General features: G+C 43.3%; 1 protein-coding gene across 2 annotated transcripts in view; it reads left to right on the forward strand.

Annotated features, from left to right (window-relative positions):
- Positions 1 to 18525: 18525 nt before the first annotated feature.
- pvrl2l (PVR cell adhesion molecule related 2 like) overlaps positions 18526 to 26636 on the forward strand; it is a gene marked incomplete at its 3' end in the record, with an annotated part of 294334 nt that continues 286223 nt past the window's right edge. For both annotated transcript variants that reach the window (XM_079175836.1, XM_079175835.1), the window contains exon 1: positions 18526 to 19000. In XM_079175836.1, the coding sequence (XP_079031962.1) occupies positions 18907 to 19000 (94 nt within the window). In that variant the 5' untranslated portion in view covers positions 18526 to 18906. The remainder of the gene's footprint in view (positions 19001 to 26636) is intronic.

The following is a 26636-nucleotide window of genomic DNA, read 5'->3' on the forward strand; positions in this document are numbered from 1 at the left end:
GCAAATTTGTGAAACAAATGCTCCCGGTGTTGCTACTGGCAGCATTACCAGGGACGTGCCCGTTTGGAAAGCAAGCCTGCTCAGAGTGGGCCGATTGCTTGGCCTCTGGAAGAGCATACTTGTGTTGTGTATACAACTCTGGCAAGTTGGTTAAGGTTAGACATTGACCTCAAATGGTTAAGGTTGGGCATTGACCTCGAATGGTTAAGGTTGGTCATTGACCTCGAATGGTTAAGGTTAGACATTGACCTCGAATGGTTGAGGTTGGGCATTGACCTCGAATAGTTAAGGTTGGGCATTGACCTCAAATGGTTAAGGTTGGGCATTGACCTTGAATAGTTAAGGTTGGCATTGACCTTGAATGGTTAAGGTTGGGCTTAGTTGTCGGGCAGTGAGTCTCACGAGAAGTTTTTGTCTTGGGTCTATCTAGGGTTACCATCCCGACATGACCTGTTCTTGAGAAGTAAGTTTATCGATATTGAGCGTGACGCGTGTCCAAATTGCACTAATGTCGTCACTGGTTGTCCGTGGTTCCCCAGCAATACACCCGCCCTTTGAATGTGCAAAGGACACACACAGAGACACATTCCTTGCATTTTGACACTCTGAAATATGAATCATTTAGAGCTGAAATTATTACTTTATTGATCTATACTCATTTTAAAATCCATTGGCAACTATGTCGATACTTGAATTGTTCAAGTTCTTTTTTCGAGCAAAATTGCTGAAAATTCCACTTGTGCAGATTCTCAAGATTGACGATCTTTACTCTGTTTTTTATCATAGTAAACTGTACAGTATATGTTAGCATTACATTGCTGCTTCCCCTGCCATTGTTTTGAAACTGTGTGATGGTGAGTGGCACCGTGACACAAATGCCATTCCCCGCATTATAGGAAACAGAAGCAGATCACAGCTATTGGTGTATTTGAAGCTATAAATGTAACAATGTTTTTGCAATATTTACAACTTCTTAGGTGTTTTTAGTCAGAAATTGAAAATATGCAAAGAACAGATGGAGGGAAATGAGCTCTTGGCCCTCTTGGATTGTTTCTCTTAATTCATTTTTTGAGGCCTGAAGAGGTAAAACTGTCAGTGTTGCACAAGAAAAGAAGCAAAGGGAGAAGAAATCTATAATAACGTGGAGCAGAAATATATTTTTTTCTTTTTCTTCTCTACTGACATGTCATCTCGTTAACCTTAACATTTCGGAAACGGGGATGAGAGAGAAAATGTGTTAAAAGAGTGTTAGAGATTAAATATAAGCATTTTATTTTCAGTCTTGTGGAGGTGGCACAAGAATAACTTGTTTCAATTTTGACAGTTTATGAATATGCACCACAATGATCCCATTTTTTAATCAGTTTGCTGTATTTCTCAGTCTCACTATTCTATTTAAGTGTAAAAGGGAAAGAAGCCATCTCACTAGATGTCTTATCAGATACAGTAAAGCAAATTCATCACTACACACATTTTGCAATATTGCATCACACATACTGTCATCCTGATTACACTAAACGATGTAGGTACAGCAGCTCGGAGCGCCTTCAGACACACAGTGTCAACTTTAATTTTGTGCTATATTTAAACAGCTGTCGTATCAACATCTGCTCGCCATCAAAACGTTTGCTCGGGGAGATGGGAGGACGCGGAAGTGGAAGAAAGTGTTGCGACAAAAGGCTTCAAGGGATACAGCGTGAAGGAGTCACAAACAATGTGCACGATGCAAAATCAAATCAATTTGTATCATTACAGATGCATAGATGTTGAAATGAAGGAAAAACAATTGGTGGTTGAGAACGCATGCAGCTGCAAAAAGAGAGTGAGTGAGTGAGTGTGTGAGTGGGTTTTAAAAGGCTTTGCGTCAGGAGCCAGCCGTCAGCTGCTAACTGCTGGATGTGTTCCAGGTAATCTTTAAGATACCACAGGAAATAATGCGCCGGGCAGAACACCACCATCCTTTTAAAGGCTGGCCTGAGGCATTACTGCAAAATATGATTTTTATGGTGATACTCACTGAAAACCAGCACGGCCTTCACAATTTCAAATAGATACATAAATAGAAAAAGATCCTCAACATTTGCCAACAAGCTTCTCAGTCGTTTTCTACAATGATGTCACCCGCGCTTCTTCGAAAAGTTGAGATTTCCAACTAGCAGCGCTCGGAGCGGCCGCCTAATAACGGCGGAGCACTCAGAGCGCATGCTCTGTCTCCTCATTGGGCGCTTAGATAACAACATGGGCCCAGTCCCAATGTCCCCCCTAAAGCCTCAAACCCTGAACCCTCAAGGACTCACTGACGTCACCTGCTGAGTGGTTGAGTGTGAGAGGCTGTGAGGGCTTGAGATGATGTAAATAGGAATGGGACAACACTTTGCTGCAACATATCACGTTACCATGCCAACGACAAAACAATATGATGTACAATTGTGTGTATTTATTTTATACGTTGTACTCCCTGATTTGAACGTCTTCCAGACTCTTTCCTCACAAGATGATCATTCATATAATCTATTTACTCGTTTTTCTCAAAACAGCTTCAATGACAAAATCAAATATTTGATGAATAAATGAATAAATATATACATTTTTTGTTCCATCTTTAACCCTTAATGTTTCTGTGTACATGTAATACTCCAGGCTGAACACACGTGATCCGTCCTCTTTGTTTACCTTTTTTTTGTACGTCTCCATGCGTCCACTGGTTACCCCGTGTTTAACGTCACATTGCAATGATTTGTGGGTAATTCCCTTCGGCAAAGTTAGCATCCTATGCTGACTTACGGAAAGGGTTAATTAAGGGCTCAAAATGTCTGCAAGAGAGCCTCAAACCCTTGACGATATTTGACAACGGGACATCCCGAAACCCTCCCGGAGTTCGCGGGAGCGCGCATCAAAGTCCGTGAGTCCGTAAGGGGGGACATTGGGATTGGGCCATGGACACAGGCCCCAACAGTGTTTGCCTGTGGGGGAACCGGAGGGTGGGTGCTACACATCCACGACGGCGTAGCAACAACTCTAATACAACAACTTATAACGCCGTCCCGTGAGTCAGGACGGCGTTATAAGTTGTTGTATTAGAGGAGGGTAGACGCTCACATGCACTAACATGCACTAAAAGGCACACGCAGAGTGACTTTGCTCAGGTAGACATTACTCCACTACAGTTTGTAAAAGCAAACAGTTGTTTGCTGCCATATCAACGCTCTGAATGTCGAATCCTGTGAAGGCTGTTTTCTCTAAATCATTTATTTCTCAGACTCTGAGCCAGAAATCTCCACTTTCCAGTTTCATTCCACAGTATACGCTGTTATCTATATCTTTATTTTATTCCTAAAACCATGGTAAAAATGAGCTTTCTATGGGTGTTGACAGTACTTTCAGATTTTCGAGCAATACAAACAGATATCCCCTCTGTGAAACCCTGTCGACAAAATGAAACAAACATTTTGAATGTGGCTTCATCCAATGTCTTCATTTGCATATTCAAACACATGATTTCAGAAAATGATTGTTTAAATGTATGTAATCAAAGGGTGATATATTACCCTAGTGTCTGCCCTGAAGGGGGGATGGTGACACAATTATTGCAAAAGCTCCTGCAGCAGGGCCACGGGCCAAAGCTGTGCTGCCATGAGGTACAAATGGTCCGTCAGATGTTTAAATTAAATTATGAAAAATATATATAATTCAAATAGATGTTTATGCCGTTTTAATATGTAGGATCCCTACATTTTTAAATCATGTTTTATAATCTGAGCACAGCAGGCACATTGACGCTTTGTGCAGGAAATCAGTTAGTCGTGAGTGAGGTGAGGACAAAAATGGAGATGCAGAGACAGTGGCACACAGACCAATGGCATCCTATTACCATTTAGCATCTTAGCAATACATTCAAATACGATAGGTGTTTGCTTTTGGTGCGTTCAGTTTCAGGTTTGGTGCTCCGAGGGAAAGATTTTGGGCACCTCTGTCCTAATGTATAGGAACCTCTCAAACTGAGAAGTTGTGCCGGCTCTGGGCGAGAAGAAAGAACAGAAGAGAAGCCTCCAATCTGTCCAACAGAGACTGGAGGATTGTGGCTGTATTGGTTTGGGTAAGAGGCTGGGCTGAAGCAGCGCAACAGCGAGAGGAAAGAACTGTGACTGGGGGTGAAAAAGGGTGACGTGTGTTTCCTTTTTCATGAGGTGACCAAGATCAGAGAAGGACTCCGACGCTGTGCTCTAACAGTTTAATTAGGTGCACACATCAGTTTAATCACCAATTACTCACAGAGGGCGGTGCCAGCCAGTGTTTCTGAAAATCAAGCGGGGTGAGTGAGGTTGTGTCACTGTCAGAGTGGCTTTTACTCGTCTTTCCAACGGTGATTTCTTTTTTTCTTTTTTTTTGGCCACTTTAAAATCACAGTCAGATATAATTCTAATTACTTTGGCCTGATTAGGAAATAATGAAAGGACATCATTTTAATTTCAGGGGGTCTGTGATTGCCTTGGAAACAAAGATCTCACTCTTTTTGATCTTTTTCCGACGGTTACTTTAGCGTCAGTGTGATATGCAGAACCACTGTGAAGCTCTCTGTTGGACATCTGACACTAGAGATGCACCGATAACAAATAAATAAGTAAGTTCAGATAAAAACATTCCATTTTAAACAATGACTTTCATCAGATGAGCCTGATAACTTAATGCTGTTGCTGACATTTTAACGTTCATTCATCGTTTATTTCCTGACACAAACACCAAAGTTTGCCTCAAGGGTGTTATTAATTGACCACTTAACCGACAGTGATGATACTCACTGATTAATGTGATTAATCAGATTAATGTGATTAATCAGTGAGACAGTTAAAAGAAATATTAAAAAAAGGAACTTTCTCTAGAAACTAGGAACCTGTTGATAAACTCATTGCTTTTCCACCACAGGGACCAGTTTCTAGATCAAATTCTAGAGACATTCAACCCCCCAAAAAGGTCCTGGTCCTGGTTCGTACTTTCTGAAAGTACAGGGGTGGGGTCTGCAGGGATGAGCGTCGCTGATTGGTTAAACACACGTTGTGAAGCTCAGAGAGTGTGATAGAGGCAGGAGTGTGTGCAGGGGGAGAACTACAGAAATAAAAGAACAATATCCCTCATTTTAGAGGAAAATAAAATCTGCCAGAGCAGCATATGATGTCAGAGTCTACAGGTCACCCAACACAGACCCACTACTCAGACGAGTGACATTTTACAAAAGGGCCTGGAGGTAGGTAATCACTAGATTCTGGTACCTTGCTCACTCATTCGTTCTCCGGAAGGACCCCCCCCCCCCACCCCTCCTCTCCCCTCTTTTACTCACACACACACTAGCTGCACAGGTTCACCCTAATCTAAGCAGCTTGACCCTACACCCGAAGCCGAGGTAAAACACCATTTTAAAACGAGTTTCCTTTTAACCCTCATCCCGCCGGGCCGGATGCCGGGCCACGATAGCTTATCGGTTGAGTTTGACTGATGGCGGCAACAGTCGGTTCAATCTACTGTGGCTTTGCTGAGAGGACGGAGGTGGCTTTGAGTGACTGGGATCCTTCTACATACATGCGTTTTAAAACAAAATACGGTAGCCCTTTCCATCAGTGTGTGAATGGGTGAATGATGACAGTGTGAAAGCGCTTCGAGTGGTCGGAAAGACTAGAAACGTGCTATAAAAGCACAGTCCATTTACAACACAGTTATTACAACCCACACGCAGACATGTTGCTGTCTTTTTGTCTGCTCCAGGTCCTCGCCACGGATCCTCTCTTTTTTTTATTTTGTGGAAAGTTTTAAAAGTGAGACGTCTCACTCCCTGAGACTTCTCCCAAAACACTCAGCCGGGTTTCTCCTCACATTTAGACCTTCTTTTTCTCAGTTTGTTTCCTCCCATCTTCTTCATCTTCACCTTTCCTTCCTCTTGTGACAAAACCTCTCCCTCCTCGCTAAGCCTCTGTCTGTACTGAGAGTTGACGGGTGATTGTGTTCATTAGCAGAAACAGAAGGACGCGGCCACGGCAGGAAGGTATTTGGAAGTCCATTATCGTGTCCCTCGCATGCCAAAGTGTCAGCTGTCACTCAAACCTGGTTAAAAACCTTTGCAGATATTATTTCATACAGACTGGATCACTGGTCTCCACTGTGGGACACATTTTGAGTTGAGAAATAAGATGCAACTCACAACAAGGCCTCCGAATTAAACGCATAAAATACGTAATTTGTCCACTCGCTCCAAAATTACACATTAATTATTCATTCATTACAAACGTGTGCGGTCAGCTAAGAAAATACAACTGTTTTGTTATCTTTACCCCCAAAGGAAATAAGAAACACAAAAACATACTTTTTCCCATTGCTTTTTATTGGATGAGACCATTAGCAATGTAACACTCACAGCCTTTTACTGGTTTGAATTTGCCCATAACATTATTTTCTCATTCTGTGTTCTGTCTCGCCATCCTGAACTCTAAATAACAGATTTCATTGCTCTACTTCCCTGTTGGTGAAAAGGACCCTCTGCGCATGGTTTAAGGCAGTGATTCTGAACCAGGGGTCGGGAGACCCCCAGGGGTCCATGAGACAGTTCCAGGGGGTTCCAGAAAAATGGGAAATAGTTTATTTTCACTACTAATTTACTAAAGAAGAAACTCCAGAGTGACGAACAGTCATCAGAGTGTCTATTTCTCCACAGTTACCACCTCAACTGTAGTTGGCATCTATAGAATTATTGTCTTTAGATAATTAGTTAAACCTAAATTCATAGATTAGATTAATTAACTTTTCACAAAACAATGAAATGATAATGAATATTATAATAATATAATAATCAGTTGTACCATCTATAAACTGTGCACAGATAGATGGACCAGATATTTGTAACACTTATTTAATTAGTTAATACTTTGTCAGTGGTTGATGCAAATCATTTGGTAATCATTAACAAATGCATAATATAGTATATCAAATGTTATAATTATAATATGTGCAATAATAAACTATTAATAGTTTACTAATGTAATCAGAATGTAACTGTTATCGTCTCTTTTCAGCTATGTACAATACATGTATTTATAAACTAAGGACTTCATATTAGACAAGATAATGATAAAAGAACATCAATTGTAGCATTAATATGAATTAGTAAACAATAGTTATCATTTCATTGCATGCTAACAACAAAATAACTATTAAAGAAAATGCATTAACGATGGTTATTATAAAGTTTTAGTATTAAGAATTATAGTTACACACTAGTAGCCACAATGGAACACATAGGTTAATGATTGACCAACGTTACGACATGATCTTCTTCAGGGTAATGAGGAGAAGGTAATAACTATGGTAATATCAGTAAAGCCAAGTGTCAATGCAGCCTCATCAAGACACACAACAGATACAGACACAACCCCCACTGGCCAAGGAGGAAACCCAAAGGACAGATATAATATCTCAAGTAGATTTACCATTTACATGTTAGATGTATTAGAAATAAATGAGAAAAATTCCTGAAAACATTTTTCAGAAATATATATCTGTTTTACATCAAGAAATCAATTCTATAATAGAATGAAAAAATAGTAAGGGACAGAGATGAAGGGAAGTTGTCTATGTATCTACGTATGTAAAACTCTATACAGGGTCAGATAAAGGTTTTAAAGGGACAGTTCACCCTCTTCTACCTATGTAGACATTGATGGCGTTGTCCTTGGCTGACCCGTAACGATAGCTAGCTCACAGGGGAGCGAGCAGTATCGAGCACAGATGCATGTGTCCCTCTGCGTGGCGGGTGGAGTTCGCTTTACAGAAACTAGTTCCAATATGAAACGGGGTCCCGGTTTCTTGAAAGAGACATTGCTGTTGAGCAAACTATCTAGATTGCTTGACCGGCCTCAACAGAATATCCTAACAGGGTAGGTCATATTTTTGCATCTTATGGAGTTGCAATGTTCTATACACATATTAGAAAGTGTTCCCAAAGTCTGTTCAGATGGAGGTCCCTGAAGTGACATCTTATCAGATAGCGGTGTGTGACCGTATGTGTATTTCAGGGCCCTTGACAAGAAAAAAGGTTGAGAACAGCTGGTTACAGGAATATTCCATCATCAGAAACAGACATAAAATGTGTCAAATACAAACAAAACAGCAGTGTCCTTATAATACATTCTTTTTAGTTCGTATTTTCAGCTGTTTATTGTGTATTGATATATTTAAATTTCACTTAACTCGTCACTTGTCACACTTTGGGGCTCGGATGTCTCCCCCTCGCTGTTGATAAGAGACTCCGAGGCTGCAGTTTCCCTCGGGAGGCTGTCCCTCCGACTAAATGCACTTGAATGCGTGACACGTCGTCTTTACCACTTCAGAAGTCTCAACTAGGAGCTTACCAGGATGACTTGAAGGCAATATTAAACCGAGCAACATGAAAGAGATCAACTTTGTGGGAAAAAATGCTATAAGAACTACCACAAAAACTTGGCGCAGCACATTGCTGTTACTCAGGGCTGTGGAGACATACCATGTTTCATATCCAACACCGTGTTCTCCTCTCATTCTAACCAGTCAAACTGAGATGACTCAAAGATGATCAATTAGGTTTCCTAAAAAGGAAAATCTACAGTCATTGTCCACCCATGTGTGTTGTGTGTTCGTTAGAACAACCCCTGAAGTTTGAAGGATCATGCAGCTGAAAGCCTCCGTGGCTCCGTGTCAGCCCGCTGCCAAGCTACTGGAGTTGGCACCTTCACCTTTATGCAGCTCCAGAAAACACATCAATCAGGAAAATCAAGTCTGGGTGCTACTGAACATGGCTCCAAAACACGTTGGAACATGCTGCACCAGCCTGTTTGGAGATCTGTGTTGGGTTTGTTTTATGCAGCTGCTACAAGTTTGAAAACTCAAACTCAAGGTGAGTTCGAGTCTTGTGGAAAGGTTCCGTGTGGACTCAGAGGTCAGTACTTTAGTATTTTAGGTGTGGCTCAATGAAGACAATGTTTGTTTGTCAGTCTGTTCACCTCTTTGGCACAGATTGAAGTATCTATACAAAACATTGGGTTGATTGCCATGACATTCATGGTACCCTGAGGGTGAATCCTAATAGTGCTACCAGCAGTGAAATATCTCAACAACTGTTGGATGGACTGCCATAAAGATTTGGTACAGATATTCATGGTGTTCTCAAGCTTTGGTAAACCCATTACCATTACATCTCATCCACGCCACCATTAACTTAAAGGTTTACACTCTATTCAAAAAGAAACATTTTGTGGATATTTTACGGATAACGAATGCCGGTATTTTTAACCTCAATATATTTGAATAATGCAACTAGGACTGTTATTAAATAGATAAATAAGCAAAGGATTCATTATTTCCCGACCAATTGCATCCCCTGCAGTGTGATGAACACTTGGGGAAATGATAATTGAGCAGTAAATAGTCTATAAATAATCCAGAATTCAGAATTATTCCTTTTTATTTTCCTTCATGTCACACCAGATGGAGAGTTGAGAGGTTGACCAGGTCTTCTGGTCAACTCAAGGGCCCCTCTCAGGGTTCTACATTAATGGGTTTTTCCCAGACGGGCAACAATTTATCTAGGGGCAAGTAAAACTGGAGTGAGGTTAACAATGTGTGAGTGAGTCTCAACGTTCAGGTTTGGTAAAGAGGAGGGGCCCTCTTAGCTGCCATGCAAGCAAGATGCTGCCGGCTCTCGTCGTGGCACTACGCCGTCCTTTTTCAGAAGCTCGACGTGCTTTTTGAAAAACAACCCTGTTTGTCCGTCTTGCTCTGAAAACTCGCCGGCAAACAGCAGGAGTTCTGCACACATCCACTAACACCTCCGAACTAAACTCCTGTTTCCGGGGTAAATGAAATGCTCGCTTGCGCTTCAGGTCGTAAATGGTAAATAGACTGTACTTGTATAGTGCTTTTCTAGTTTTCTAACCACTCCAAGCACTTTTCCTCTCTCCAAGTGTCCAGTACTGGTCTCCGTTGACCCGACTCATGTAACTATCCCCTCCCTCAACAAACCTATAACCTGGGTTACCTCAGTGGGGACTCCTTACAGTGATTGACAGACACCTCTTGCCCTCTGTTCCACTGTGTTTAGAGACTGAAAGATTATCTACCAAGCGACAGCCCCCCCCAATGCTCTGGACCATGCCTTATCCATCTGCCCCGTCACCTTCTCTCCCACTATGAAAACATACCAATCTATATCCTCACAAATCAAACATACCAGTTGTGTGAGGGCGCAAGCTCATGTGTACGTATGGTGTGTGTGTGTGTGTGCGTTTAAGTCCTTGTTGGCTTATAGCTTCCAAGAATGAGGCGAGGATAAGAGAGCGATGGGAGTGCTGCATATAAAATTGTTGGGCTGGTTGTGGAGAACATAATAAGGGGCGAGAGCTCCAGCAGACCTGCTTCCTGCACTTCCAATACAGCTAAAACAGATCGCGTGCGTGAATATGGAGAGCGAGTGTGTTAGTGCTAATGGCGCTCCGTTCGGATCTAGCAGTGTAATCAGAGGCACGCCGAAGTAAATAACTCAGTGGGTGTTCAGGGCTGGCCGGCTGCCACCGAGGTGCGAGATGATTTATACTACCCTCTGCGATGAGACAGGGAGGGGAACAGAGGGAGAGATCAAACCAACTGATGGATGGAGGGACGGATGGATGGAGGGACGGAGGGATGGATAGTGGAAGGTGGGTGAGGTGATTGAAGAGCCAAGGCCAGAGGGACAGCCCAGTCCAATCTGTATACAAGGCAAATGCAAAGGCAAAAGAGAGACGGAGAGACGGACGGGCAGATGATTTGTGCGTTTGTGACGGTAAAGGAGGCGACCCGGTAAACCAAACGTCCACAGCAAGTGGACAGCTGACGGAACAGTTGTCTCTCTTTAAAAGACATTCAGCTAGAGGGCCTCACACCTGCAGTGGTTCAGCACTCATTCATGACGGGGAAGGAGAGTGAATGAAAAGTTCAACGCGTTGCTGTTAGCTGACAAGTTAATATTCAACATGTGTTTCCTGATACAAACAGAGCGCAGTTTGTGGTAGGGATATTAATAACTAACCGTTTAACCTGTAAGTTAGAGATTTAAATTAAGAAGTAATAGAAATAAAAAATAAAAAAAGACTGAGCTAAAATTTAGAGGAGCGGCTTGTCACTTAAAGGAGAACAGCTGGTCCACCTAAAGTGAGCCTGCTGATGTTGTGGCTAACGCCGAGGCTAACCCCCTTCACTTTAATCAGCAGGTGATGCCTTGTATTGGTATCAGTGCATTTCCAATATGTGCACTTACCCCAAATTGACTTCTTTTTTATAATCCAAACAAAGTAAATAATAGAGTTTTCTGCACATAAATGGATCTCAGTAATATTGTTTCTTGGAAACCATGATGCTTATCAGAAAAACAGACCGAAACCTGGTGGCCCCCCAGACATTTGGAACAATGGTAATGAATCTGCTTTGTCCTTTGCCGTCATTTTAAAGTTCAATTTAGATAAATGATGATATACCCATTGGAGCAGTGTGGCACAAACTGTAAGTGGAAAATAATTTGGCTCCAAAAATGTTGTGTTGGGTTTAGAAGTACCCCATTAGACATTATGATGGACTTTTACTTGTACAGCTCTTTTTCCAACTCAAAGCGCTTTAACACTACATGTCATCATTCCCCCATTCACACCCATTCATACACTGATGACAGGGGGTACCATGCACGGTGCCTCCTGCCCATCAGGACTATCTAACATTCACACTCATACAGCAGGCACAGCCTACGGGAGCAATTGGTGTTAAGTGTCTTGCTCAAGGACACATTGACATGGGCCAGCGTGGCTCGAACTACTGATATTAACACCATTTCACCCAGACTGCTTCTCTCAAAATGTCAAATCATGTTCCACTAAATCAATGAAGGTATACCTTTAACATATGATACAGGAGGGTAGTAGGACCAATACAAACTATGACACATTACTATTGCATATACTTGTTTGGCCCTTTTTTGACTGGACTGAAATATGGTAATATTTGTCTTGAATTGTTTTCAGTCAGTCTGCTGTACATGTGTAAATCAGTGCTCTAGTTATGTTTAAATAATCGGACCAGGGTGCATCCACCAGGATAAATTCATCAGTACTTGGCATATGAAGTGATTTAAAGTGATTCTGATTTTGTTTACAACATCATTACGGGAGGAATTAGTTTACTCGGTTTCCTCTGCACGGCCAAACAGGCCCGCAGCCAGGGCTTACTCATTATTTATGTCACACAAATGATGTGGCCTTTTTGCATTTTCATTGCCAAAAGAGATTATTCGGCAGCCGCGTGACGGCTTCTAATATGTAAAGGTTGGGCACAACATTTGTAATAATAGCGTCAGTAAATTCATATATTGGCTGTACAGCAGGCCTCAGTGATGTTCTGAGTATCTGACCATACCAACCTGTAGAAAATTATTCAATGTTACATAAAGGACACTCAAGCAGTGTTAATGTGGTAATGAAATAACTAATAATAAAACAGATCAACAACAGATCGGAACATAATGCCGACCGGCCACAGGAAATGTTCAAGATGCAGGAGTTTAAGAGACAGATATTGATATCCAATAACCGACAGTTTGTCATGCCTCGACAGCTGGCGCATAACCAGAAGGATCCAGCTCTGAATGATGATCGCATGATTTGTCCACCTCACTGCCAGAATCTTTAAGCTCATAGGATAGCAGAGTATCAGAACTTTCCAATAAACAGTTAAATATTGGATTTTTGTTCCCGAGCATTAATTCACTTCTCATTTTTAATAAAACGGAACCAAAGAGGCAACCAGGACCAGATCTCAAAGCCATGCTAGCAGCTCTATTATGCTGCACCGTCGATGCTTTGAGCTAATTGCTAACGTTGCGATGCTAACATGCTGCTTAGCAAGTGTAATATTTACTATGTTGCACTACACAGCCCAGGCTCATGGGAAAGTCATTCTTTTTGCAGCTGTTTGGTCATAGACAGAAGTCAATTGACCCGATGACAGCGCTAGATGGAGAGCATAAGGGTTGGGTTCTAGGTAGAACCCTCAAAAAATGTTCTCCTATGGGGACAGGCCAAAGACCCCTGTATGGTTCTAGTCAGCGCCTTTTATTTCAGAGTGTAGTTTCAGTTGTCTTGAAATGAATTATACCTCCACCATATGGGTAGAGGATGAGAAAACCCGCATTTGGGTTGATTTAGAAAAGCACTGACAACCTATTTTGTTGTTTAATTATGAGGGTCTTGTTGCGATGATTGCATACTTCCTTCCATCTGCTCTGAGATCAACCTGAAATGAAATAATCATACCCTTTTTGGATACAGATGAAGAACAGACCGACCGGGAGCGCCATGAACTTGTGTGTGTCAGTGCAGAGGCAGTTACTTCTAGCAGTCAACAGATGGCAGGTTGGAGCTGGATCATTTGTACACAGCAGCATGCCCATACACACTCCCTCTCTCTCACACACACACACACACACACAGCAGGGGCCAGCTGAATACATCGGGAGCCTTCAGAGGACAGAAGGTTCCCTTGCTCTTCTGTGATTAATAGGGCTGATTGAGGCTGGAGCCAAAATGGAGGGTGGGCCAGTTTACAGCCCGCTAATGAGGTGATAATGGAGGGGTGGGCGGCGGGGTCCACCACCCAGCGAAATGGTGGTACCATCACGGGGAATGTTTTAGAGGCAGGCAGGCGGGGTGTTTTATTTCTCAGTGGAATGGGTAGTTAAAGGTTGGAGAGAGTCGCCGGGCTGTTTCCATCTGCAACAGACTGGGTGGTTGTTTGGTGTGCCTCAAAGAGTGATTGCTGGGTTTGGAGTAAGAGGGATCATTGGCCTGTCACTATTGAATGTGATGCAAAACTATAACTGCACTGTCGTTTGAGGGTTTATCAGAGTTTTAAAGATGCCTCTTTGAGTTTCTTTGTGTGGCGTTGGACTGGAAGGTAGGGCTGCCCCCTCTTGGGGGTCGTTTTGGTCTTAGTCAACTACGATTTCTTCGGTTGATTAGTCATTTTATTATTATTATTCATGTTGTATTATTTATTTCAAAGAAACTTGTGAACAAATCTCTGGAAAACCCAAGATCAAAAGTAATACCGTTGCATGGTTATTTGTGGAGAATTTAGTTTGACAGATTAGTCGACAAGAGTGTTATTCTCCTGAGAACGTCTTTAGTCGTGGACAGCCCTACTTGAAGGAGGCTGTAGCTCAGGTGGAGCTGGTTGGTCGTTATTTGGCTCTTCTTCTCCACAAAGTGCTCTTGAGACACTGATCCCCAACATTGTTTCCCAGATGTAAGTTGGTTTGGGTAGAAGCATCTGCCACACGAATGTAATGTAAATGGTCGGCTCAGCCACGTCACAGAAAAATGTGCTTAGTTTGTTTTACTTTTATTTGACCAGGTTTTGAGATATCTGTGAGTGACCATTGGTTCTGGACACATGCAGTGTGTTTTCACTTCATGAAAGTTAATAGTTACATTTTTGGTTGGTTATAGATGTCTTTTTCAGCAGTAGGACGTACTTGGCTCCACTGGTGAAGGCCAAAAACCACGATTGCGACGGCCAAAATCCAAGACAGCGACGGCTAAAAACAAGATGCTGAACTCAAGGCTTCAAAATGTCAGTCCACAAAACAATGGGTGACGTCACGATGACTACGTCCACTTCTTATATACAGTCTATAGTTACATGCATTTAAGTAACTGAGGGTTACGGTTGGCTCTTTTCAGTGAACAGATTCCATAAACATCATATTAAAGAGAAACCTGTTTTCTGTAATCAGGGTCGTGGATTGGAGAAACCTGATTTCCCCAGTTCCTGGATAACACAGATTTCATGGCCATGTGTACGTGTAACCAGGTCTCTGATTGGCTAGTTGTCATGCTCATGACTTCAGACAGAGTAAGCATTGCCATAACTGAGACATCTGATCCCTGACCTGCTCCATGAATACCATGTAAGCAGACACAGGTACACATTCTCAGATTAACCTGCGTAACCCAGTTTCTTAAAGTTGTAATCCATAAAATGTCAGTCCTAACTGATTTGGCGACTCTCGTGGTTACCATGATAACAGCAAGTGTAGTTTGAAACTACAGCCGCCACTCCTAGAGCAGCTACAGTCTCAGAAACCACACGAGCAACTGGTGCAGCAGTTTGTAGCGGCACAACAGTGTGTCATCCCCGTAAAACAATAAAAAGTGAACAGAATCATTGGCACAATACTGTGGGCGTGGTGAAGATGAGGGAACTAGTTTCTGTTGTGACTCACAAAGCGAATTGAGGCCTGCCTTTTACAATGCGTTTGGTTTGTGAACAAAGTCTCAGTCAATCTGCCTCTGTTACTTATGTCAACAGTAACTCCGCTGCAGTCGACTTCAAAGATGCTCCTCTTATCGTCCTCAACAGACGGGAGAACATCCTCTCTGTGCGGCAGAGTGGGCTCTGTTTATTTACCTCCAACATATCCGTGTTTGAAACATTTTTGTTTTCACTAAAAAAAACAACCTCTCGGCATCACTGTTTCTTTGGAGGGGACAACAAAGTAAATGACAGCCTCCATCATGTGTGCAAGTCTCTTGTACGTTTGTGTTTTGGTGGAATAGATAAAACACATCATCACACGAGTGAGTCAGGATGCGGATTCAAGTCGAGATGACATGAAGAATGCGTTTTTAACCCTTTTAGATCACATCCCCAGTCATATTATGCAACTATTTAACAATATATACATATATTTCAAAATCCAATCATCTTCTCTTCCTGTAAAACAAATTGGAACGTGTGCTTAGTGTAAGCTGGTATATCATTTTCAACCAATGATATCATGACATCCATCCATCAATCAATCTGCAACTTTTAGTGACAAGGGAGGTGTGTGTGTGTGTGTGTACTGAAGCTATTGACTTTCTTTTCACCAGGACTTTAAGGGGTTTATTCCCCGATCCACTTGGAAGCGGACCGAGACCCACCTGTTCAAGCGGTCTCGGTTTGGTTGTTTGGTCCACGACGGGGTTCGATTAACAGCTTTAACACCAGCTCAAATGAACCGTATACTAGGCAGGCAAACGGACCTGAGTTTGGTCATTTTGCTGGTCTAAATAACTAATTTGAATATGTTTTCTTTTCCGTTTATGGTCAAGTCAAGTCAAAGTTTATCATAACCCATTATCACAAAGCATACCTCAAAGGGCTGTACATATAATAAAAACAGCAATGAGCAACACTAAATGTATAGACGTAAGATAAACTACATACAGAACATTACAAACTGAAAAAACTGGACGCACACAATAAAAAACAGCAGCAGCATCAGCAAAAGAAATACCAAAAACATACACAATTGATAACCGTGATTTGTATTCTAGGGCAGACTGAGGGAGGTCGAAGGCTGAGGCAAAAAGATGTGTTTTGAGTTTACTTTTGAATGAGTCGACTGAGGCAGCCTCTCACATTCGGGTTAGAATACGGTGCCAAAGAAGGGGGGGGGGGGGGGGGGGGGGGGGGGGGGGCTTGATGAGAGATCCTGATACAACGGTTCATATAATAGCTTACGAATGTTACTCCTCATTTTTCTCTCCAACACTTGTCAATTTCTGCTCGTTACATGCATACGGCCTCTTTTCTAAATAAACTTCTGTCTTCACTGTGAAATACTGAGTGAAAATAGATTGTGAAATACTTACTTAGGTTTAGACAACAAAGTACTTAGTTAGGTACTGCTTGTTGGATCCATCTACGTCCAATCCAACCCGCCCTGCGTGTGTTGCAGTCTTTATACTGCCTTGTTCATGTGGATCCAAAAGATTCAAAATGATTTCTTGGGATATCTACGAATAACGGCACATTAGTTTTGTAGGTATAGCTATGAATGCTGGGTGAGACCACCTTGTGAGAGAAGGCCCTTCCACCTATTGACGTATTTTATTGGAAAAATCAGGAGACTGACATTTTGAGATGGAAAAGCCCCGGTGGGAACACGACGAGTGACTGGAGTTGATAAGTAGGATGGTGCAAGTCTATGTAATATTTCATGATTTCAAAGTTAGACCTTGAAGTGTGATCTAGCATGTGGGGTGATATACGATCAAATGTTTGAGTTTTGGTGAATACATTTTTCATAGTTTTCAGGTGACTGTTTATGGTCTCCTTGTCCTTATGTTTCTTCATAGTTTTAATGTAATATTTGCATATTTGACTGGATTTATGCTGAATCATACTTTTGTTCTACTGTTTATTATCAGTTACCTTATTTTCAGCAGGCTAATTGTCTCTTTCCACAGAAGGGGTATCTCTCTCTCTTTGATTACCTCTCCCAAGGTTTCCTCCGTCTTCCCCCCCTCATGAGCTAAGTGTCTTATTAAGGAGTAGTTTTCTGGTCTTCTTAGAAAGCTTGGGCTGGAGGAGCCATTGATGTAATGTGCCTGTGAAGCCCACTGAGGCGCTGCATTTAGACCCCCACCCAGGCACACGCTGAACCCCGACAGCAGCTTTCTACTCCTTACTCTGCTTTTTATATAGTTCTGACACATTCAGTTGACAAACTTTAACATTGTTCTAAAAAAATATATGAAAAGTTTCCGTTACCGTTCGCAGCATTTAAAAAATAAATAATGCAAATCTTTATATGCTGCTGATGGTCAGACAAAGTAAACATATTGAGACATCACTTTGGGTTTGATACCAATAATTCCTAATCATGTCCATGATAGCTTTAGTTGTGAGTGACGATGCTTTGCAATTTGTCATCAGTGGAGGAAGAAATAGTCTTGAAATCAAGTAAAAGTAGTTAGAATGAACTCCACCTTTACATCAATAATTATAATCCAGTCCTATATATCATCCTGAATACGGTTATTTTTGGCACTGTAAGCTTATTTTGATGCTTCAACTTTTGTACTTTTCAAAGTTTTGAATGCAGGAGTATTTCTACATTGGTATTTTATTTAAGTAAAAGTACTTCTTCCACCATAAATACTCATCGGCTGTGTGTGTACAATCTGCAAAGTAACTGTAAAATAAACAGAATAAAAAGAACAATATCTCCCTTTGCAATGTGGAGGAGTAGAAGTATAAAGTAGCAGGAAATGGAAACACTCAAGTGAAGTACAAGTACCTCAAAATTGTACTGAAGTACAGTACTTGAGTTAATGTGTAGTTATATTCCACCATAGGTAATTATTTGATTTTCTCTATCATTGAATATTGTTGCTGATCAACGGAAATAACCGATTATTATCAGTACTCGATGAAAGCACTAAAACACACGCGCACATTAATACATATCCGCGTGCCAGCAGGGCCGCCCCACCCCCACCCCACCCCGGGGTGTCCAGCGCAGGTACAGGTCCGTGTCTCTCTCTCCTCTGCCTCACTGTTGCGGCTCGCGCCCTCTTGGTGACGCTCTGCTGACATCACTCTGATATCCCCCACTCAGCCCGCCGCGCCAGACACACGGAGCTCGCGCCTCCTCACTCGCACACACTCTGTCCCCGCTCCGCTCCGCTCCTTCTCTCCGCCAAGACGCGCCGTCACGCGCAGAAACCAGCCGCGTAGGCTTACCTGTGCGCGCTACTGCGGCCCGGCCCCTTCTTCTTCCTGTCCAGTGAAAGGAGGACGGAGAGAGAAACTCAACGCGGTCCAGATTGCAGAGTTACAGGACAGACACACGGGGAAGAGAAGCCGCAACTTGGCTGACTAGCCCGGGCGGTCTGAGCTGAACTCCCCAAGTTTCTCGCGCCGATCGGAGAAGGAATAACCCGGAGCCAAGCTCGCCACCCCCCACCCCCCTCTCTCCCCCCCACAACGCAGCGCTGTAGTGGATATTTACGTCCACCTCGTCTCCCGCTTAGAAGAATGGCGAGAGATCACGCGGCACGCCGCCCGGTCTCTCCGGTGAGGAACGCTTGGCTGGCGGCGGCGGCGGCGGCGATCCTCCTCGCAGCCCAAGGTAAGACAAAGCTGCGTTTGAGTAACCACCGAAGCCTCTGCTTTACACCCCGCGTCTCCCTCCTGCGCTGTGCGCCCTGAAAGTGACCGGCCAGCCCGCGTCCCGCATGAGTCCCCGTGTCGCGTCTGTTCGGAGGCGACCTGTTGTAAAAAAAAAAAGTTTATAGTCTTAAGCACTCTGCCGGGCTCTGTGTGTGTGTGCGTGTGTGTGTGTGTGTGTGTGGAGTCTCCGTGCGCCACGGGAAGCGAGGTGTGGCTCTCCTGGTTTGTGGTGTTTTTTGTTGTTGTGGTCCTGATTCCTCACAGCTTCAGACGGCAGGTGACTGTTCAGTGAAAAAGCTAATCCCCTCTGAGCCTCTACCAAAACCCCTTTACCAACAGGGCTGACCTGTAATCTGTGTTTACCTGTGTGTGTAGGGGGGGGGGGGGGGGGGGGGGGGGGGGGGCGTTCCTCGTTTCTGCAGAGCAGCACGGTCGCGGCTCCTCAGGTGGCCCCTTTAGCAGAGAGCTCTGCATGAATATGAGCCGCAGCGGCGAGACGCGCTAGTAATGCAGCAGCGGCGTCCACCTGTCGGTGTCTCACCTCCGTATCCGCAGCGAGCGGGAGGCCGGGGCAGTTGTTACATCTTTCACGTTTTCCTGCAAAGCTGTCACACCACTTGATATTCATATTTTGATACAAGACACATAAATGTGTGCACAGATGAATAATGCAAGTGATGTATTTTCACCAATGAGGACATGATGTCAAATTGAATTCAGGAATCAGAGTGTAAGACTCGGAGTCCTGGCTGACTGTAAAGAAAAACTGCTTCTCTGTTCTTCATAAAGTGTTGCTTCTCACAGTGAACCAATACTCCTCTTCTACAATCAAACCACTTTAAATCCACGACAGAGACAAACTGACGATGAAAGGAACTTGTGACTGTGTTCACACTTTCTGTCAATGCCTGATATAGTTTGATCACACAGAACAACAAAAGGCGTTTATTGATGAGCTGCTGTAGCGAGAGAAACGCATGCATTTTAATGCAAGCTTTACAAAAATGTAATTTAACACTTAAATTGAATACAAATATGCAAATGTTCTATCAGAACGGTGTGTCAGCACAGACCTCTGGCCTTGTGCAGCCATGACACAGGCTCCTGTCAACACGCTGGTTTCTGATTGGAGGAAATCATTTTTATGGTCGCTCCTTATAGGGTCTGTATTAAAGGAGGTAAACTATATATATGTATACAATAATAGTAAATTAGGACAAATGTTTAGAGCCTGATCAATATGTGATCATAGTGGCCAATACCGATATTAATATTTTGTGAAAAAAAGGGGCAGCAATTTCTTAAAGGGGACATATGCTCATGTTCAGCTTTATATTTGGGGTTTAACTTCAATGTTTAAAAAAACACATTATTTTTCTCATACTGTCTCTTCTAATATACCTGTATTCACCCTATGTTTGAAACGCTCCGTTTTAGCACCTGTCTCTTTAAGACCCCCCCCCCCCCCTCCCGTTAAAGCCCAGTCTGCTCTGATTGGCTTGCGAGAAAAATATGGCGCACCTTTGCAAATGTGTGTCCACTTTAAAACACATTTAAATGATATTTTATACAAAAACAATTCACATCAACATTTTTTTTGAAGCAACCTTTCAAAGTCAGCCTTCACAGAGTGCTCATTAAATACATTATTATTCAAAGAATGTGCTGAGGCGGGCGGTTTTAAAGTTGCGCAAAGATAAGAGGAGACCACTCAATACTACAAACAAACACTGTCGATAAAAGCAAACTACACCAAACACTTTAAACCTGAATGAAGACAAATAAGGGTCAACACTTTTATTGCAATTTCTGTTTTCATATCTGGCAACGTGCACTGATGATGTGTCTGTGATACGCCAGCGCCGGCTGATGGCATCGGCCCGCTGATGTCTGTGGAGCTCTGCTGTAAACTTACCGTCAAGTGATGCAAGTGCAGTGCAAGACTCTGTATGAATATTATAATGCCTCATAATACCAACATTCATGCAAAATTACGTATTTCTGAGCAACACAACAAATGCACTCAAGACTGCTGCTGTGATTTAGACACATGATTAAGTTTAACGCTTTCTGATGAGGCCCGTTAATCAAGAGAGCGATCAATTAACATGCTGATGATTTACATAGCAACGCTGTGTGTCCCGGGAAGAGCATTACAGTGATAGATATGGAGATAATAAGATGCACTGCTGAGTAACGCAGACGTGCTCCCGACACTAACTTTTTCCCGCCGGAATGGGACCAGCAACAGAATTCACAACAGGCAACGGTGACGGGCATGAAAACCCCGTGAACCTGCTCCGTCAGCACGGATCTGTCAGCCCGTTGTTTTCACCTGGGTGTAACTAGTATCATCTGTCTGAGCTGTCCCCAAATTGTCGCCAGGGTGGTAAGAAAAAGAAGACGGGTCATTACGGAGCGAGGAGACGCGGCGACGCGCCTCGCAGAGACAGGCCTCTGCTGTGATCAAAGGGAATGGAGGGCGAGTTATTTCAAGGGAGCCGCAGAGCCCTCGCTTAGCATCTGTTGCTGGAGACTGGAGGTGACTAGAGTGATTTTGAGGGAGGAGGAAGATTCATCCCTGAATGGAATTTGATCTGTGACGGCGTTTCTTTTCCTCCCCGTGCACATTTGGAGCGACGTAGCGGCGCTGTAAGCAACGAGCCAACGCGGGTCGGTTTGTTTCGAGGATGACAGATACTCAGCAGAGGCCGCGCTGCATCAGGGCTCGTATTGTTAAAGAGGCGTCAGATTGTCACGACCGCATCCCCACCGGTTATGAATTAATTAGAACGTGCAAAGACACATACCGTCTTCTTGCTGGAAATAAAAAAATACTCAGCTCCCATTTCAGCTGCTCAGCCAGTGAGTTACTAACTGACACTGAATGCAAGCTTGATTTTATACGGCATACAACACAATTTCATTGATTTTTAGATTTTTTTGAAGGGTTGCGTGTGTGTAGACAGGGCGGCATCCTCTGGTTCTGAAGAGTGAAGCCAGAGCTGAAGTGTCTTGAACCTGCATTCTCTCTAGTGTCCATCAGGGGGCGACTCCTCTGGTTGTATAGAACTCTATGAGAAAATGACTCTACTTCTCTCTTGATTTATTACCTCAGTAAACATTGTAAACATGAGTTTATGGTCTAAATCTCTAGTTTCAAGTCTTCTTCAATACAGCATGATGTTCATTTAGTCAATTATGGTCCATTTAGAGTCAAACAGACCATAAAGCAGGGGATGCTTTAGGGCGGGGCTACACAGTGATTGACAGGTTGTTACCAGAGACGTATACAGTGTCTCTACGTCACTCCTCTGCATTCCAAATATGATCACTTCCATTCACTGGTTGCAAAAAAGCCAAGATGGCGACGGCCAAAAGGCCGAACTCTATACTTCACAACGGGAGTCATGGTGACTACTTCCACTTCTTTGAAACAGTCTGTGGTGTAGACGGGTGATCTGTGTGATTTTTTTTTAACTTTATGAGTAAAAATTAATGAACGCTCTGGTAAAAAAAAAAGAAAAAAAAAAAAAAAGGGGTCAAAGGCAGCAGTGGAAATTGACGCTAAAAAGAACAACTTTAACCTTCAGCAAAACAGGCGAAGTAGAGTTGAGTTTGAGAGGATATCATTCCGTGGCCATGATAATTAAGTCACTTCAGGTGTCGTCGCCCCCCCCCCCTCCCCTCTCCCCGTCCTCGTCTCTACAGGCCTGATTCTGCGCCGAAATGTCAATGATGATGAGTTCCCCTCGACGGCTCGGTGGAGACGAGGGGCTGATTAGCTTATCACTTGGAGAGCAGGCGGCCGATGATTATCGCCTTCAGAGCGCCGCAGCCTGATTATCGAGAGCTCTCATTAATGACTCATCATCGGGCCGTGGTGGTGTTTGTTGTCTGGCATATTTCTCCGCTGTGGATATGTGTGTGGAACGCAGTGCAGCGGAGGGTCGTGAAGAAGAGGCCTCGGAAGCAATCCTCAGCCCGCCTTAGCACTGTGGAGCATAAACCCCTAAATAAAAACCCGCTTTAGTAAAACTAAAGTACTCTATCCTTCTATCCTTTATTTAAGGTCAAGATGGGAAGCACGTACAAAGTTTCATATACGAGTACAAACCGGGACAGATGATGACACAGATAAAAGCCAGACCACAACACAATGACAGACACACAGCATACAGGAAGAACATTGTTCTGTACAAACAGAGTTTAAGATGTTGTCAGAGAGAGGGTAAAGATGTGAAGTTAAGCGTGCAGTTGCAGCTCGTTCCAAGCTGGCGGAGCGTGAAAGTAAAAAAAGAAGGCAGCTTCTCCGTGAAGCTCCGTTGGGGTGACCGGGACCGTGAGGAGAATCTGGTGTTATGGCTGCTGGAGGAATGTGTCAGTAAGCTGGATGTGCACCGCGTCAGTTTCCCTAGTAAAGCTTCTGTCCTAAAAGTCAACACATGGGTGTGGAGCGGGGGGGCAGCATCTACTACATTTTAAACTAAACCCCCATAGAAGTGTGGAATTGTACTGTTGTAATCATAAAGCATGCACAGCAACGAGCGCTGAGTTCAAAGCGTCCATCTGTGAGATTTCGGCCTCCGAGGCAGCGGCGCAATTATTTCAATTTTTTTTTTCTCTTCGCAGGCTGTTTAAGTAGATTAATGTATCGGGAGAAGCCGGGAGGCTGAACATCTCCCATTATTTCAGAAGCAAAAGGGCAGTTTGGAAAAAAAAAAAGAAAAAGCCTGTAATTTTTCTCAGTTTAATGAACAGTTTATTCTCACTCTGCATAAATCCCTTTTAACCCTGTGCAGGCACCCGACCCCGGGGTCAGAGCCATCTTTAAAATCCAGTCAGAAGGACTAAATGTCATGGAGTGTTTCTCAGGGGGAGTGATCTTGTGTGTGTGTGTGTGTGTGTGTGTGTGTGTGTGTGTGTGTGTGTGTGGAGAGGGTTGAGGAGGGGTTGCCATTGTTTCCCTCAGAGTTGTTCAGAGGTATCACTGCTGGGTTGGAATGCCAGCTGGGTGCCTGGGAAGAGGGCTTATGTTGTAGCAAATATCCTTTTTATCTTTTGGGTTGTGGGCTTTTTCAGAAGGAACTTTGCAAACTGTATTTATTTTCTCCAAAAAGTTGAGCGTTTTAAAGCCAAAATAAAAGTCACCGGCAAACACAATGCAGTAAACAAAACTGCAATCGCATCGGAAGCAGCGAGGGGAAAGGGATACGAGCTAGGAGGGGCGCAAACACTTCTGATCAGCACAACATAAATAAAAGGAGCAAATGTAACGTGTTGAGATCACCGATCACTTGCTGCTAATACAATTTCTTTTTTCAACGGCGTTGATGAAATTGATCTTTTTACTTTGTTATAGTCATCTATAGTGTTTAGTTTTCAATTCAAATTTTAGGAAATACATTTTTTTTACTTTTATTGATAAAACAAATCTTGTCATTAGTAGTTTAATGATGTATTATCATCATTAGCTTTGAGCTAATGTTAGGAAGTTGAACAGGTCATGATTCATCTTTAATATTTATTCATGTTGCTGTGAACATATCTCCTTAAGGCATATGGATTTATTCAAGTTCCTCACCAAAATAAGAAGTGATAATCCTCAGGAGTTCATGCTGTTCATGCCAATCTGTGTGTGGCGTCCATTGTCGCCCCCCAAAAAAGTCCAATATCGTCACAAAGTCGCGCTGACTTCTCCTCTTACTCTCACTGATTCGTCGACAGACATTGCATCACATCGTGTGTTGTGATTTGTTTGTCTGCACTAATGTTTACGTTTTTTTTTAATTTTGGCCTGTTTTTGTGGATGAGCCGATCACACATCCCCATGTTGTGTTTTCGTGTGGGCCTTTTTAAAAAGGAGCGAGGTGTAATTAGGGGTAAAGTGTTGCTGTAAGAAGCTCCATCAATCCGGCTTGCTGAGAGTCCAGGAAGCAGGTTTTCAATTCATCACCCCGCCTGCCAAGAACCAGCATGTGTCTCCACTTGGTCAGCGGTTTTCTTTTTTCATTCCCCTTTTTGAGGAAACCAATTACTAAGCAAATTCCTGAACACATTTCGAGAAAATCATCCCGTATCGCGGCGTATTGGGCGATTCTGCAGCAACAGGTGTCGGTGGGAAGAGGGATCGCAGAGCGTAGCAACAGGAGCGGGGCCATGAATCACAACGGAGCCCATCCAAGGATGGTCGGACCAAGGTTTTTATTTTTTGCTTTCATCTCTCAGGGTCCTGTCTGCTTTCTCTGATTCGTGAATGCCTTTTCGTGGATTGCCCACAAATGCACACTCACTCAAACACACGAGATCATTGTGGCCACCGTCTCTGGTTTGACTTTCACCGCCACGCGGAGGAAAGAGAACTTCCAGCCAGCCTTTCATACCCGCCTTTCAATTTTTATCATTCTTTTATTCGCACATTCTCTCTCCCTCGGTCTCACTCCCTCGCCCTCTCTTTCGTTCTCATTCTTCTCGCTCACGACCCTATTTTCAGCCGGGACTGCCTGGCTGCCGGTGGCCCCCCGAGTGAGGGCCCTTTTGTTGGAACAGCTTTTGGTGGAATTAAAACGGGTGCCAGCACGCCCCCTCCCTCCCCCGCCCTCCCTCACTCACTCCGCTGCTCTCGGTTCTCCTCGGCCTCATTGTTTAGACGGATAGGGAGCTGCTGGGGAATTCAAAAGTGTGAAAATGTGTAGACGAGCATCCCCATCTTTAGTTTCAAGTCTTCTTCAATACAGTGTGATGTTCATTTAGTAAACTACGGTCCATTTAGAGTCAAATAGACCATAAAGCAGGGTGTGCTTAATACCTGATTTTACTCTCCTCCAGCTTATTGGACCCTCCAAAATATGAATCAGGGGCCTCATTACAGAAACTATCAAAGTCTGTAGTCCTGTCTCATCTCAGTTTAAGGTGACATTTAGGATTTTTGGTATTACAGAAACATGTTTCCTAACTGTTGGTCTCGAGCCCTGATCCCCGGCACCTACACTACTGTAGAAAAACAAGTACACTCACGTTTTCAGGAATCTGACACATTTGGCGCCAAAGTATCTGTTCTTGTGACATCCCTGAAGAATGGGGACCAACGATGATGATGAAAGGCTACTCAAACTATATGATGCCACTTTACATTTCCATAGCCATGTATTAATGGGTATATATATCAACTGTCAAGACTATTACATTTGAATTTGACCTTTGGGGCTCTGCCAGTGGTCGTTCAAATCACAAATGCTCTTCCAGACTGCCAGCCAGAGACGAGTGAGGGCCGTAGATTACACGGCTTGTCCATCTCGAGTAGCCCACCGGTACATTCTATCCTCTAAATAGCAACGGGCATGACAGGACGAGCGCCGATTGAAGAATCCAATATACAGTCATGGTTTCTTCAGTTAAGATAGAATGGGACACAGCCGTGCAGTTTGGGAATTGCTTCTGCGGTGGGAAGATTTTTCCTCTCTTTGAAACTGAAGTTGAGATAGAACAAGCAGTTAGGATATTTCTTCTGTAATGAGGCCCCAGATCTGCAGAATCTGAATTTCATCACGCAACACAAAGCAACACAGCATGGACGGCGGAGGCATTCCTTTTTC

This window comes from Pholis gunnellus (genome assembly GCF_910591455.1).
Source record: "Pholis gunnellus genome assembly, chromosome: 16".
Taxonomy (NCBI): Eukaryota; Metazoa; Chordata; class Actinopteri; order Perciformes; family Pholidae; genus Pholis; species Pholis gunnellus.